Source organism: Cricetulus griseus (genome assembly GCF_003668045.3).
Source record: "Cricetulus griseus strain 17A/GY chromosome 1 unlocalized genomic scaffold, alternate assembly CriGri-PICRH-1.0 chr1_1, whole genome shotgun sequence".
Classification (NCBI taxonomy): domain Eukaryota; kingdom Metazoa; phylum Chordata; class Mammalia; order Rodentia; family Cricetidae; genus Cricetulus; species Cricetulus griseus.
In genome coordinates this window covers 122,306,224-122,322,320 of record NW_023276807.1, presented here as the reverse complement: position 1 = coordinate 122,322,320, position 16,097 = coordinate 122,306,224, and the positions used below count along the sequence as shown (strand labels likewise).

Here is a 16,097-nt window from a genome sequence, read left to right as displayed (position 1 = left end):
CTTTTAAAAAAATGTGATGAAACATTTATAAGAATATAATTTAATAGCTTACACAATAAGCTCAAACAGATATTATCTTATTTGGTCTAGTACAGAATATAAAATTATCTAAAAATAGCCTGTAATTTAATGGATCTAAGAAATTTTTAATTCAAATATTCTCACAGAATTATGATCTTATAGTAGTTCTTTAAAATTGTATGCAATTAGTAGGGCTGTCAGTGCCAAGCAGGGCAGAAGCTGACAGGCCAAGGCTCCAGACCACTTCAGTCTTACCTTCTGATGTTTTCCACTGTTTCCACAAATCCTCAACAGTTATGTGCTTATCTTCTCTGTGCAGATGACTATGCTTATTTGTAGCATCTTTATACTTCATATCTTCTCTGATAAACTATAAAAGAGAAAACACTAAGTTAAACATAAGTAAAATCCTTTAGTCCCAATAAACTAAAAACGAAAGTAAATTATAAGTGGTGACCTTATATATACCAACCATTACTCTGTTGGTATTCTAAAGCCATTTTCTCATTAGTGTTAAACACATTTTATGAAATGATTTCTAATCATGATAGCATAGGCAGTAAAAGTCTTTATTCAAAGTACATTTGCTCAGTAAATGCACATTTATAGTATGCAGGACTACACACACACACACACACACAGAGAGAGAGAGAGAGAGAGAGAGAGACAGAGAGAGAGAGAGACAGACAGAGAGAGAGAGAGAGAGACAGAGACAGAGACAGAGACAGACAGAGACAGACAGAGAGCTATACCGATGGCTGTTTCTAAACTTCACAATGGTCCTGGAAGGAAAGCACTGTTTTAATTCTGTTTTATAAAGAGGAAGCTAAGATTGATGGAGGCTAAGCAACATGTCCAAGGTTAAAACAATGAACAAGTGTTGCAACCAAAGCCATGGCTACAGTCAAGCACATAGTTTAGTTACTGGCTCAAATGTTACATTTTTGACACCGAAACAGTGATGATGTATTTCCAACCACAACTAACACTAATCTCAATCACTTCATCATAGTTCTGTGTTTTTCTACCATCTAAGCCATTACTCAAAGGAAACCCGGCTATGATGTCACAACTAGCATATTTCATAAACCTATGTATATCTTTATAAATCATATCTTAAAATATTTATAAAGAAAGCAGCAAAATTTATCTCTGCTAAAAATTAACCAGGTCTCTAGTATATCTTTCCCACTGTCCAACAAATAAAACGCAAAGACTATTATACCTATAAACCATTCATCAACACTGTCCCTGACAATTTCACAGGTTTTATCTCCTCAAACTTCCTCCAAATAATCCATTACTTTAATTGTATGAAACAAATAGAATACATTGTTAATAATTTTAATTGTTGCTCAATGTTTTTTTTTCTTATTTTGTTATTTTACTTGTATCTGCCTTGACTTTTCCTTGATTCTAAAAGTGGATCATATCAGAAATCCAATATGCAGAAAGTCAAACTACCCAGGGACTTCAATCTCAGAAGCAAAGTTCTTATTTTTATACATTAATAATAAACATTGTCTCAGACATGACAAAATTATGGTTTGACTAGAATAAGTCTATATTAAACTACTTAACAGTTATACAATATTAAGCAAATCATTTACTTTTCCAAGCTTCAAAGCTCAGTTTTTAGGATCAACACCATTATTCAAAGTGACATCAACCAACCAGTGAGTGACCATTTACTAATACTGTTCTATTATAGGTATAGAAATTGAGAGTGGCTACTTCGGAACCTTTGTAGACGTAATCTGATAATGCTTTCAAAGCATATGAGCCAAACATTTGGCAAATGTTTTAGCTGTAAAGACCCTGTTATTATGAGACTGGAAATTAAAAATCTGGCCTTACATCAATAACTTGAAAAGCACTGATTTAAAAGCTGTACCTTAGTTTTTTTTTATTGTTTGCTATAATTAGTGTCTCATTTTACAAACTTCTTTTTGTAAAGGCATAGTTAAAGCGGTTTGTATGCCTATCCTAATGCCACCCTTCCTAACTGATACTTTTAGAATCTAGTAAAATACTTGGGGGATGTGGGATCACTACACCTAAGATGCTTAGAAACTGCTCATCTTGGAGAAGGTCCAAGAGATGAAGACAAAATCGAGACTGAAAGCCATAATGATGGACTGAGCAGAGAGGAAGTCAGTCTTGGAAACAGTCCAGTCAGCTGGAACAAAGAGCAACTGTTCCATTTATGGGATACACATCAAAAAGATTGTCCCAGGAAGTTCTCTTCACTGTGTGAGCACTAATAACTGGAAAGGACAACTCTATGGCTTCAGAATTTCCATACAGATGAGATGTAATAGTTAACAGTGGAGAAATTACAGAATGAGTTTATGTATATATATTAAACATGTGCTTAACAAATCAAAGGGAGATGGGGTGGTAGAACACTGGTGATACAGAGGGAAAGGGGAAAACAATGGACAGGAAGGTTTAAATAGAGAGACAAAGGGGTAAGGCAGGGGAGGGGACAGGGAGAATGATAACATGAGAAATATTTGAAATCATATGGAAACCTACTATTTTATAAGCTTCATATGTTTTTCTTCATGTAGGGAGTTTAAATGGAGTTCCCCTACACAGGATATAATGGTTTTCCAAAAAGCCATAGGTTGCTAAATAAAAAACTTAGTTCTAAGTGTAGGATACCTCCCCTAGAGTTGTGTGGGGTGTTCCAGTAACTCCCAAAACAATAATCATTTTTAAGAAAGGTAAGTAAGGCCAGGTGGTGGTGGCTCACACCAGCACTAGAGAGACAGAGGCAGGAAAATCTCTGAGTTTGAGGCCAGCATGGTCTTCAGAGATAATTACAGGACAGCCAGGGCTACACAGAGAAACCCTGACTTCAAACAAACAAAAAGCTAAGTAAAACCCAAATAGATGGAATTGTATATTTCCTAGGATTATCTAAAAATACTTTTGATTACAAAAATAATAATAGTCAGGCCAGGCAATGGTGGTGCACAACTTTAATACCAGCACTCAGGAGGCAGAGGCAGGCAGATCTCTATGAGTTCGAGACCAGCCTGGTCTACGAGAGCTAGTTCCAGAACAGCCCCCAAAGCCACAGAGAAACCCTGCCTCAACTCCCCCCCCAAAAATAATAATAATAATAATCCAACCTGGAGCAGGGGTGATGCCTGAGTGGCCTGTGTTCCCACCCAGGGCCATGGGTCTGTGTTGATGTCCATGGCCCATGTTGCCACCAAAGGCCACAAGGATGCCCACATTCTGGGCTGCCACCTATGGCCATGCTGGAGTTCAAGGGACAAGCTGCTGCTACAGCCAGACTGATCTCAGTGGCCTGTGCTGCAACCTGGGGCTATGGTGTCTTCCAGGACAAGCTGCTGCTGAGGGCCATATCTGGGTTCATGGCCCTACTACAGCCAACATCTGTGTCGATGTCCATAGCTCCTGTTACCACTGAAGGCTGGGCATAAATGCCCAGGGTCTGGGCTAACACCTGAGGTCACATTGGTGCTCAAGGGCCATGCTGTCAACAGGGCCATGCAGACTGGGGTGGCCTATGCTGCCACCCAGAGCCATAGTGATGTGTGGGCTCTGGCCAGGGGCCATGCCTGGATCTGTAGCTCTACCACAGCCAGGTTCAAAGTTGATGTTCATGGCTCCTGTTACAATGGAAGGCCATATGACTACTCCTCCCCCCACCCTGTCTAGGCCACCACCAGGGACCATGCTGCTGCTGGGCCATACCAATATGAGAGGCCTGTGCTACCACCCAGGGCAATGGTGACATCTGGCCCAAACTGATGCTGATGGCCATGACTAGGTCCATGGTCCTGCTATAACTGGGGTCTGTGTTGATGTCTGTTGATGTCTCGTGATACCACAGAGGCCCATGTAAACCACGGGTTGAACCATGTGTTGAAGTAAGAGGACATTGCTGAGGTAGATTCACCCCTCACTGGCCTGGGGAGTGACACCCCCATCTCATGGGAGAGCTGACACCCCTCCCATGACCCTGGCACTACAGAGCTTCCATCTCCATTAGAGAAGGCTGGCCCCACCCCTCACCATGAGCATAAGAGAGCTGGCTTCACCCCTCACCTGAGAGGGATGGTCCCAGACAACAAGACTGACCAACTCAGCTACCATCCAGGCATAATTCCAGAGCTTTGAGATGGCATTATTCCACCTCTATCCCATCTATGACCTGCTAGAGCATGTGAAGGGGCTGGTCCTGCAGAGCCACAGGATCTTCATGACTCAAAGCAAAAGCAGGATATCCAAGAGGAATTTAGGTGATGGTCCAGTATTGATGGTGTAACAGAAGCCAGAGAGCTTGAATATGACCAACAACATATTACACAATGAACATTTGCAAGTAAATCTGTGTGGACAAAAGGGTACAGTGCATGATATAGAGCAGCACTAAGATGAATAAAGAGACAACGGAGAGTCATAAAACGCACAGGAGTAAAGAGGTTTTTTGTTTTTGTTTAATTAATATTCTTACTTATATTTTCATTTATTTCTTATTTTATTTCTTTTTCAGTTTTCCTTTGGGAGAGGGACACTACAAGGGTGAAGGTAGATATGGAGGGACAGGGAAATGAGGGGACTAGGGTACATGGTGAGAAATTCCCAAAGAATCGATTAAAAAATGATCACATGATAAAAAAAAATGTATAACAAATAACTCAAAGGCATACACTATGCTTTACAGATCTTTGTCATTATCAGAGAACATAAGCAGAAAACAGAAGATTCGGTTTCTGTAGAAACAAAGTCAGGAAATGTTTAAGTGAACTAAACATGCATATGAAAGTCCATCTGACTCCATTAAACTCTCTATCTGCCTGCTCAGAATTCTCTAAAGCTTTGTAGAAAACTACTAATCTGATGAAGAAGGCCAACTAGAGAAATTTTGAAAAGTCATAAATAAGTAAAAATACATAAGCAAAAGACAACTATCCTTAACTGAAATCCATGAGCCAAGAAATCTAAAAGCAGAATCTGAAATTTAATTAAGTAAATAGCATTCCTGGTAGAGATCTCCAATCACCCACAAACCTACTCCAGGAAATCCTAAGCTGACACCACTAATAAAGGACTGTTCCATGAATAACTAGTTACTGAATATGCTTTTCAGAGAGACACACACAGAAGATTCTACTAAGAAAACTCTTCTAGTAATACTAAAAATAAAATAGATTGCTTTACACATCTAATTGCAGGAAGTCATGTCATAAACTCATTACAATTTTCACACCTATAATATACATTAGGAATTAGTACTGGTTTTTGTTTGGTTTTGACTATACTGTAATAAAACCAAATATATCTTAGATGTTCTATTTAGATGCAGTTCTTTCCCCTACAAAATACTAAATTAATAAAGACCCATCCATCTACCCAGTCACTCTCTCTCACTATCACCCACTTCCACAGCTACTTGATGGGAGGATAGCTCATCAAAAAAACAGGAACTATAATAGGATGACAGATCTCTCTCTCTCTCTCTCTCTCTCTCTCTCTCTCTCTCTCTCTCTCCCTCTCTCTCTCTCTCACACACACACACACACACACACACACACACACAAATACAATTAAAATCATGAAAACTCCATAGGGGGTCTTCAGAGTCTGTCAACCCTTTGGGATAGAGTCTAGGCTCACCCCCCCCACCCCACCCCCCCACCCTCCGTGTGTCTAGGCTCAGGGAGAATACCTCTAAGTGGGATGGGCTCCCAAAGTCCATTCCTATGCTAGGGATAAGATCTCCTCACACCCTCCCTGGGAAGCAGAAAGGGTAAGGGATAGGGTGTTAGTTGCAGGGAAGAGGGGCAGGGGAGGAGGGGAGGGAGAGGGAACTGGGAGTGACATGTAAAACAATCTTGTTTCTAATTCAAATTAAAAAATGGAGGGGAAAAAATCATGAAAACTCACACTTACTGGCCATGACTCTGGATCTTCAAGGAGATAAATAATGAATACTCTGGTTTTGAAAATACCACAATACGCTTCCTTCCCTTTCCACCGACCCATCAGAGACTAGATGAGTGACCCCTGCTTTTACCCAACTCCTGTCCAAAACGCCATTCACCCAAATCCCCCCAGGTTTGTCCCTGCTTGAAATAGACACGCCCAGGCAAGGAGGAGCTCCCTGAATCTGGGTACAGGCCACTCTTCCTTCCATTCCCAGCAACCAATGGGGGATATAACAATGGACACTGTGGAAATCCAGAGAATCTTTAGGTCATACTTTGAAAATCTGTACTCCACAAAATTCGAAAATCTAATGGAAATGGACAGTTTCCTGGATAAATATCACTTACCAAAATTAAATCAAGATCAGACAAACAGTTTAAATCGACCCATAACCCCTAATGAAATAGAAGCAGTCATCAAAAGCCTGCCAACCAAAAAAAGCCCAGGGCCAGATGGCTTCACTACAAAATACTACCAGAAATTCAACCAAGAGCTGATACAGTACTCCTCAAACTGTTCCGCACAATAGAAGCAGATGGGATATTGTCAAACTCTTTCTACGAGGCTACAATCACTTTGATACCCAAGCCACACCAAGATCTGACTAAGAAAGAGAACTACAGACCGATATCCCTCATGAACATCGATGCTAAAATACTCAATAAAATACTGGCTAATCGAATCCAAGAACATACCAGAAAAATCATCCACCATGATCAAGTAGGCTTCATCCCAGGGATGCAAGGATGGTTCAACATACGAAAAACCATCAATGTAATCCACCATATAAACAAATTTAAAGAGAAAAACCACATGATCATCTCACTAGATGCTGAAAAAAGCCTTTGACAAAATCCAACAGCCCTTCATGATAAAGATCTTGGAGAGAATTGGAATAACAGGAACATATCTAAACATGATAAACGCAATATACACCAAACCAATAGCCAACATCAAACTAAATGGAGAGAAACTTGAAGCATTTCCTCTAAAATCAGGAACAAGACAAGGCTGTCCACTCTCTCCATACCTCTTCAATATTGTACTTGAAGTTCTAGCTAGAGCAATAAGACAAGAACAGGTGATCAAAGGGATACAAATTGGAAAGGACAAAGTCAAACTTTCACTATTTGCAGATGACATGATAGTCTACATAAGTGACCCGAAAAACTCTACCAGGAAACTCCTACAGCTGATAAACACCTTCAGCAAGGTAGCAGGATACAAAATTAACTGAAAAAAAATCTGTAGCCCTACTGTATACAGATGATAAACTCAATGAGAAAGAAATCATGGAAACATCACCTTTCACAATATCCACAAGCAACATAAAATATCTGGGGGTAACACTAACCAAAAAAGTGAAAGACCTGTACAATAAGAACTTTGAGACTTTAAAGAAAGAAATTAAAGAAGATACCAGAAAGTGGAAAGATCTCCCATGCTCTTGGATAGGCAGAATTAACATAGTAAAAATGGCAATCCTACCAAAAGCAATCTACAGATTCAACGCAATCCCCATCAAAATCCCAACACAGTTTTTCACAGACACTGAAAGAACAATACTCAACTTTATATGGAAAAATAAAAAACCCAGGATAGCCAAAACAACTCTTTACAATAAAAGATCTTCTGGAGGCATCACCATCCCTGACTTCAAGCTCTACTATAGAGCCATAGTTCTGAAAACAGCTTGGTATTGGCACAAGAATAGACAGATAGACCAATGGAATCGCATTGAAGACCCAGATACTAACCCACTCACCTACGAACACCTTATTTTTGACAAAGGTGCTAAATCTATACAATGGAAAAAAGATAGCATCTTCAACAAATGGTGCTGGCACAATTGGATTTGGACATGCAGAAAATTGCAGATTGATCCATACCTGTCACCATGCACGAAACTTAAGTGCAAATGGATCAAAGATCTCTCCATAAATCCAGCCAACTGAATCTTCTAGAAGAGAAAGTGGGAACAACCCTTGAACAAATTGGCACAGGAGAACGATTCCTGAACATCACGCCAGAAGCACAGACACTGAGGTCTGCAATCAATAAATGGGACCTCCTGAAACTGAGAAGCTTCTGTAAGGCAAAGGACACAGTCAGTAAGACAAAACGACCACCCACAGAATGGGAAAAGATCTTCACCAGCCCCACATCTGACAGAGGACTGATTTCCAAAATATACAAGGAGCTCAAGAAGCTAGCCACCAAAACACCATACAATGAAATTAAAAAGTGGGGTGCAGAACTAAACAGAGATTTTTCAACAGAGGAATCTGAAATGGCTGAAAGACACTTAAGAAAGTGCTCAAAATCCTTGGCCATCAGAGAAATGCAACTCAAAACAACTCTGAGATACCACCTCACACCTGTCAGAATGGCTAAAATCAAAAATACCAATGACAACCTATGCTGGAGAGGATGCGGAGAAGAAGGAACACTCCTCCATTGCTGGTGGGAGTGTGAACTTGTAAGACCATTCTGGAAATCAGTATGGCGGTTGCTCAGAAAAATGGGAATCAATCTACCTCAAGATCCAGCCATTCCAGAGCCATAGTTGTGAAAACAGCTTGGTATTGGCACAAGAATAGACAGATAGACCAATGGAATCGCATTGAAGACCCAGATATTAATCCACTCACCTACGAACACCTTATTTTTGACAAAGGTGCTAAATCCATACAATGGAAAAAAAGATAGCATCTTCAACAAATGGTGCTGGCACAACTGGATTTGGACATGCAGAAAATTGCAGATTGATCCATACCTGTCACCATGCACGAAACTTAAGTGCAAATGGATCAAAGATCTCTCCATAAATCCAGCCAAACTGAATCTTCTAGAAGAGAAAGTGGGAACAACCCTTGAACAAATTGGCACAGGAGAACGATTCCTGAACATCACGCCAGAAGCACAGACACTGACGCCTGCAATCAATAAATGGGACCTCCTGAAACTGAGAAGCTTCTGTAAGGCAAAGGACACAGTCAGTAAGACAAAACGACCACCCACAGAATGGGAAAAGATCTTCACCAGCCCCACATCTGACAGAGGACTGATTTCCAAAATATACAAGGAGCTCAAGAAGCTAGCCACCAAAACACCATACAATGAAATTAAAAAGTGGGGTGCAGAACTAAACAGAGATTTTTCAACAGAGGAATCTGAAATGGCTGAAAGACACTTAAGAAAGTGCTCAAAATCCTTGGCCATCAGAGAAATGCAACTCAAAACAACTCTGAGATACCACCTCACACCTGTCAGAATGGCTAAAATCAAAAATACCAATGACAACCTATGCTGGAGAGGTTGTGGAGAAGAAGGAACACTCCTCCATTGCTGGTGGGAGTGTGAACTTGTAAGACCACTTTGGAAATCAGTATGGCGGTTGCTCAGAAAAATGGGAATCAATCTACCTCAAGATCCAGCCATTCCTCTCTTGGGTATATACCCAAATACTGCATGTCCATACAACAAGGACATATGTTCAACCATGTTCATAGCAGCATTGTTTGTAATAGCCAGAACCTGGAAGCAACCTAGATGCCCCTCAACTGAAGAATGGAAAGAGAAAATGTGGTACATTTATACAATGGAGTACTACTCAGCAGAAAAAAGCAATGGAATCTTGAAATTCGCAGGCAAATGGATGGAACTAGAAGAAACCATCCTGAGTGAGGTAACCCAATCACAAAAAGACAAACATGGTATGTACTCACTCATATATGATTTTTAGACATAGAGCAAAGGTTTACCAGCCTATAATCCTCTTCCCCAAAGAAACTAGAAATCATGAATGACTCTAAGGGATAAATGGACCCCAGGAATGGGAAGTGGCATAAACTCCCGAGCTAATTGAGAGCATGAGGGTAGGGGAGTGGGTGCTGCCACAATAAGAGCACAAGAAGAAGAGGAGAGGAGAAGAAATGGAGGAGCAGATATATTGAGTTGGGGGAAGAATAGAGGAGAGAGAGCAGGATGAGAGATACCATATCAGAGGGAGCCACTATAGGTCCAAGAAGAGATCTGGAACTAGAAAGATCTCCAGAGACCTATAAGGATGACACGATCTGACAGTCCGGGAAGTGGAGGAGAGGATGGCCTAGAAGCCCCTCCCCTAGAATGAGAGTGATGACTACTCTCTATGCTATCCTAGAGTCCTCATCCAGTGGCTGATGGAAGCAGAGACAGACATACACAGAAATACACTGAGCTGAATTCTGGAACCTAGTTGAAGAGAGGGAGGAATGAAGAACGAAGGGGTCTGTACCAGGTTGGAGAAACCCACATAAACAGTTGGCCTGAAAAAGGGAAAGCATATCGACCCCAGACGCTCTTTGGGAGGCCAGTACGGGACTAATCCAGCCCCCTCATCATGGATGCCATCGGGGAGGCCTCTGCACTCCTGGGAGCCTCCAGAGGTGGACTGGCGTTTTGCCCTGGTGTATGTGGGGAACTTCGAGAGCCCATCCCACTTGAAGGGATGCACTCTGTCTCTGAACACATGGGGAGGGACCCAGGCCCAGCACAGGAAGATTTGGTGGACTTGGTGGAGCCCCGGTTGGGGGCCCTACCCTGCCTGGGGAGTGGTGGGTGGATGGGGTGGGGGGTAGGTTGGAGGTGGGGGAGAAGGAATGGGGTGAGGGGAGGGAGAGGGAGAGGGGACTTATATGTGAAACAAGCCTGTTCCCTAAATTGAATTAATAATAATAATGATAATAATAATAATAATAATAATAATAATAATAATAATAAAAAGAAAATACCATAATACCAGCAGTCACAATGGACCAGGTGTTAAGTGGAACAGATCAAGCCAATAAACATGCAGAGACTAAATAACAGAACAGCAGAGGTAACCACAGAGAGGAAGAGAGAAGAATGACAGCCCAAGCTTCCCCATGGCTCAATGACTTCCTTCTTTCAGTTCCTGGACTGCACAGGTTTTATTCTTATTTCCACTATTCAAATCTGGATCTTCTTGAAGCCTCAATACCTGAGAGACATGACTTATCACCACCGTTAAGCATTCAGACTCTGGAATCTGATATGCATTCAAAATCTGACACTACCACTGTTGGACATTTGCAGGCTACTTAACTTCTCTTTAGTCTCCTATTGCTGTTCCTTGCAAGGAGGGAAATAAAAATGTCTACCACATATGGTTATAAAAGTAAATGTAAAGTGTATACACTGGATGCATAATTTTGCAAACACAAGTAAATAAGTCAGTATTAGTAAAGTATGAATAAATGCTGGGCATGACATTATGCAACCACTGTACTCAAGAAGCTAATGAAAGAAATCATGACTTTGAGCCCAGCCTGGGGTACAAGCAAAACCCTTTATCAAGAAAAAGCCTGGATAAGTGAACTTCATCTTGACTGTATATGTAAATTCTCAGGGAACTACTAGATGTTTATAAAAGTCTGACTCCTAATATTACAGAGTTCCACTTCAGACATTCTAAACCAAAATATGTAAGGCTTAGATGTAGAAGAAAACTACAGCTTCTTCATTGATAATGAAAACAAAGAATTTGACAAAGCACACTTGTCATTAAAATAACAGTGTCCAAGTTCTGATAAATGAGTCACTTAAAGCAGATGGGCTCCTTAGAAACTGCAGGGTCTTCCTGTCTTGAAAATAAAATGAAAAGAGCTTAGTACAGGATCACAGAAGAAATAATAAACAGATAAACAGCAAAAAAAATTTACTACTGCCATGCTCACTTTAATTTATATTTATTAATTTGTATGTACCCTAATGCACATGGCACAGAATGAATGTAGAGTTTCACCATTTGAGCTCCAGGATCAAATTCAAGTCATCAAGCTTGGTGGCAAGAGCCTTTACCTGCTGAGCCATCTCACCAGCGATTTTCTCACTTTTAAAGATGAAATACAAGCACTTGCCACCAAGCCTGATGACCTGGTTTCAATACCCAGAAACTGCAAGGAAGAAGGAGAAAACCAAACTCTCTAGGTTATCCTATGACTTCCATATGTGTGCTGTGGTACACATGTGCCACATCCTACACAAATCAATCAAACTGTCAATCGATAAATCTAACTTAAAAATATAACCAACACAAATTGCAGTGTGTTTTCACACAACTGGTAGCAAAAGGTAAATTATTTAAAATCTAAAATAACATTCTATTAATGCTACAATAAGTAGGTACCATGACAACTCCAAATATACCCAAGTCTTTGGCATTAGGAGTTCATCAAAACCTACCATTAGGCTTTGGCCCCAAGTTCCAGACTCTTTAACTACCAAATTACTAACTTGACTGTCTTTTTGCCATCTTAGAATTTATGCAAACTAATACCTATGCAATCATATGAGTCAATATTATATCCAACTAGTGCAGCATCAATAATATGCCAAATTATTTAGAATTAACTTGTGAATATTTAAGGAGAGGTTACATAAATCAGAATGTTCATTTCCAGTATAGATGAAGTTAGAGGCTAGATTTAGCATCCTCCTACATAGAGCAACCAAAATACCAGGCAAACTATATGGACACCAAATTTTAGGACATTGAACACAAAGCAAAAAAGGATAGTGATCCTGGAGAAACCAGAATCAATCATTTTGGTAGCTCAAGGAATAAGGTAAATATTTACAGTAACAATTTCTAGTACATGTTACCGGAAGAAGCTAGAAGTATCAAGCCATTGCTCTCAAATAAAGAGATGCAATGGGAGTCTTGGGAGATGAAGGCATATAAGAGAGACTACTGGACTATGTGTTAAGAGTGAGCCTGCACATTTACAAAGGATTCTTTGTGCCTTGAGCTGACTTCCACACACACATGTGAGGAATCCACTCAAACCAAGGTAAAAATTAATCTAAGACATTAGAGAAAGCAATCCTGATGCTCACACAAGGAGGGCTCAGTGCCTATTTCAATCAGAGTGGAAAGCCTCCTCCAATGGAACTAAGCACAGAGAACACTATGGCTGGCTTTGCTTTATTACTGAAGAATATTAACCCTGAAATGAACTCTGCACTGATCCTACCTAAGTATGAGCACCCCCACCCCCGCCTCTGCCAATTAAACTTTCTCCAAGTAATTTTTCACAAAACAAAGCTTGGGAACATTTATAAGTCCCAGTATCCAGCACCCACAATAACAAAGTTTAAAACAAGTTGCATTCAGTCCAGTTATTGGACATGGTAAAGGAAGACAGAAGTCAAAATTCAAAGATCATTCAAGATCAACCAGAAAGTGAAATAGTTGAGAATTGCATTTTTTTAAATGCAGTAAACATTACAGGAGCCGAAGGTGTGGCTCAGAGGTTAAGCACACATACAGCTCTCTCAAAGGACCTGAGTTCAGCTCCGAATCTTCATTGATTCATTCAGGAGGTTATGACCTCCTGTAACTTCAGCTCCAGAAATTCTGATGCTCTCTTCTGGCCTCTACAAAGGCACATGCATTCATGTACACATACTCCACACACATATGCATATAATTTAAAATGAATATTTTACAGCCATAGTGTACAGAATCAATATACAACTAAAGTTTTAAAAAGAAACAAAACCCAAGCCAATATCTTAGACACAAAACATTGGGAGGAAAACACTGAGATTTATGGATGACTATGGCAAATGAAAGCACAGCAAAGCTGTAGAGAGTATCTTAAATGAAAAGTTATCAGAAAACTAGACTAGTCAATGTTGTGTGTCTGATAAAAAGAAACCAGAGATGGGAGAGGCATACTTCTCAGAGGAAGGAGGAAAGCAGCAGGTGTTTCATCAGATGCAATGCAATGAAGAAAACACATGAGCAGACATGACATGAAATAAACTGCCAACTTAGAATTCTTATCCCTGCCCCCACCCCAAAATAAAAAACACTGTCAAAATTAAAATGCAACAGAACTTCAGAAATCAATCACTAATAGAATTCAGCATCAGGAGTCCCTGACTATAAGAATATTTTGTTTTCAACCCAACTATAGGCAGATGAATAGGGTCATAGATAGAGTTCTCTATCTTCCTAAAGGATTAAATATTGTGGATAATTTGACTATGTAGGAAACAACATGTAAATTTATCCTAAATCAATGTTATTTAACAAAGCTGTTAAGAAAAGTATGTGATTTATCCATTTTGAACAAAACTGCATATCCATACAATGTGGGAATACAACTGGCAGGGCCTTTTTAGAAAGCAGCCTTAGTAACGGCTCAAATATAGCAATATTCACATGTAACATGTTCAAGAGCTTCCACTGCAACATTACAAAAGTAAAAAGCTTGAAACTATGCCAACTGCCCTCCCAAAAGATTCATTAGGAAAATCAATGCAAAATTAAGAATAGCATGCATCTCTTTACCCTTAATTTAAAAGAAGAACTTGTCAACAGTTAAGTGACATTTAATAAAATTACATCAATTTAATATGACTAATAATTTTAGGATTTTTTTAATGCAGGGTCTAGATACTTGTCATATACTAAATGTATTTTTAAAACAGAATAACAAAGTTATCAGAACTTATGATATACATTTTCATACTCTCTTAACTTCTAATGGACAGAAGTATTACCTGAACCCACTAGAGCCTTCTTGATAACCCCAAGAACTAACACCACAGAACTAAATCAGGTACTCCAAGGGTCTCCAAGGAACAAACAAGAGCCTCCATCCAATGAACAGTTTGTTTTAGTCCATTTTCTACTACTATATCTAAGTATCCAAACATAGTAATTTGAAGATTTTTCTCACATTTCTAGAGGCTAGGTAGTCCAAGATCAATCTGATGGGGGCCTGTTCACTGCATACTCATGTGGCTTAGCAAGGACCCACCCATGTCATTTTGCTCAACCACATTAATACATGTAGGAGAGTATAGTCCTTGTGACTGAAATTAACACGGATTATGCGTGACCTCCCAAAACTTCCAGGGAAGGCTAAATTCCTGGCACATAAAGTTGGGGAGAGGCTAGGGAGATAGCTCAGTAGATAAAATGCTTGGTGTGTAAGTATAAGGACCCAAGTTAGAATTCCTACCACTCATCTAAAGCCAAACACTCCAAAAGGCATTTGTAATCCAGCACTGAGGACAAGGCAAAGAGATGAGGTCAGGAAGGTGGGGGAGACAGTGCATACGTGGTGCTCATTAGTCAGCCTCATTAGCTGAAAGTGAGCTGCATATTCAGTGAGAGCCTCTTTCCTTCCATCACCAGATCTGAGTTCTTGGAGGCCTGAGCCTCATCCTAAGCCAGGACTCCAAAACAGTAAAGGGCATCAATGATGAACTAGAGAAGTCGTAACCAGGCATCTGCCAGTCACTGCCTCAGCTGCAGGCAAACTCAGGCTTCAAGATATAGCTGTGAAAACTATTAGATACCTAAGGAAACTGTAGTTGGTGGTGATCCTAAAGCTATCATAATTTTTGTACCCAGTTCCTCAACTGAAATGATTTCAGAAAATCCAAGCCTAACTATTCCTGATCTGGAGGAAATGGGAAGCATGTACTTATTGCTCACAGGAGAATTCTGCCTAACGCCAACTCAAAAAAGCAAATGAAAATTAATCAAAGGGATCCCAGAGGTCAAACCCTGATTGCTGTGCAGGATAGCATCCTTGAGGACTTGGTCTTCTCAGGAGAAACTGTGGGCAAGAGGATCTGCATAAAGTTGGCAGCAGCTGGCTCATAAAGGTTCATTTACACAGAGATGAGGGGTTTTGGGGAACAGACACAGCTTGGACAGGTGGAGCACAAGACTGGAGCATCTTCTGGTGAGTACAATAAGCTCATGGGCAAGGGTGTGAAATCTGAATTCCAGAGTTTCAACTGTTAGCATAAATGAGTAGAATAAGTATCTTTCACACATAGGAAGACACATGACATTGATCTTTGTGTACATATGCACATTCACAAGCATGCCCACCTGTACCCCACATACTTAATACACCACACTCACATGTGCACATGAAAAATTAAATTTAAAAAATTAGACATGATTAATTAAATCATACCATTTCAAACTGATGGCTTAAGTGGAAATTTATATTTCTAACTTGAAGTGCATTTTGTAAATTGAACTATAGCTATATGGTTTTATAGATGAG

General features: G+C 40.0%; 1 protein-coding gene across 1 annotated transcript in view; it reads right to left on the bottom strand.

The window, feature by feature from the left end:
- The window catches only part of Stim2 (stromal interaction molecule 2), a 128,109-nt gene that overhangs the window by 45,517 nt on the left and 66,495 nt on the right, over positions 1–16,097 (bottom strand). The window contains 1 exon segment of the mRNA XM_027386938.2: positions 277–391. Within this exon segment, the coding sequence (XP_027242739.1) occupies positions 277–391 (115 nt within the window).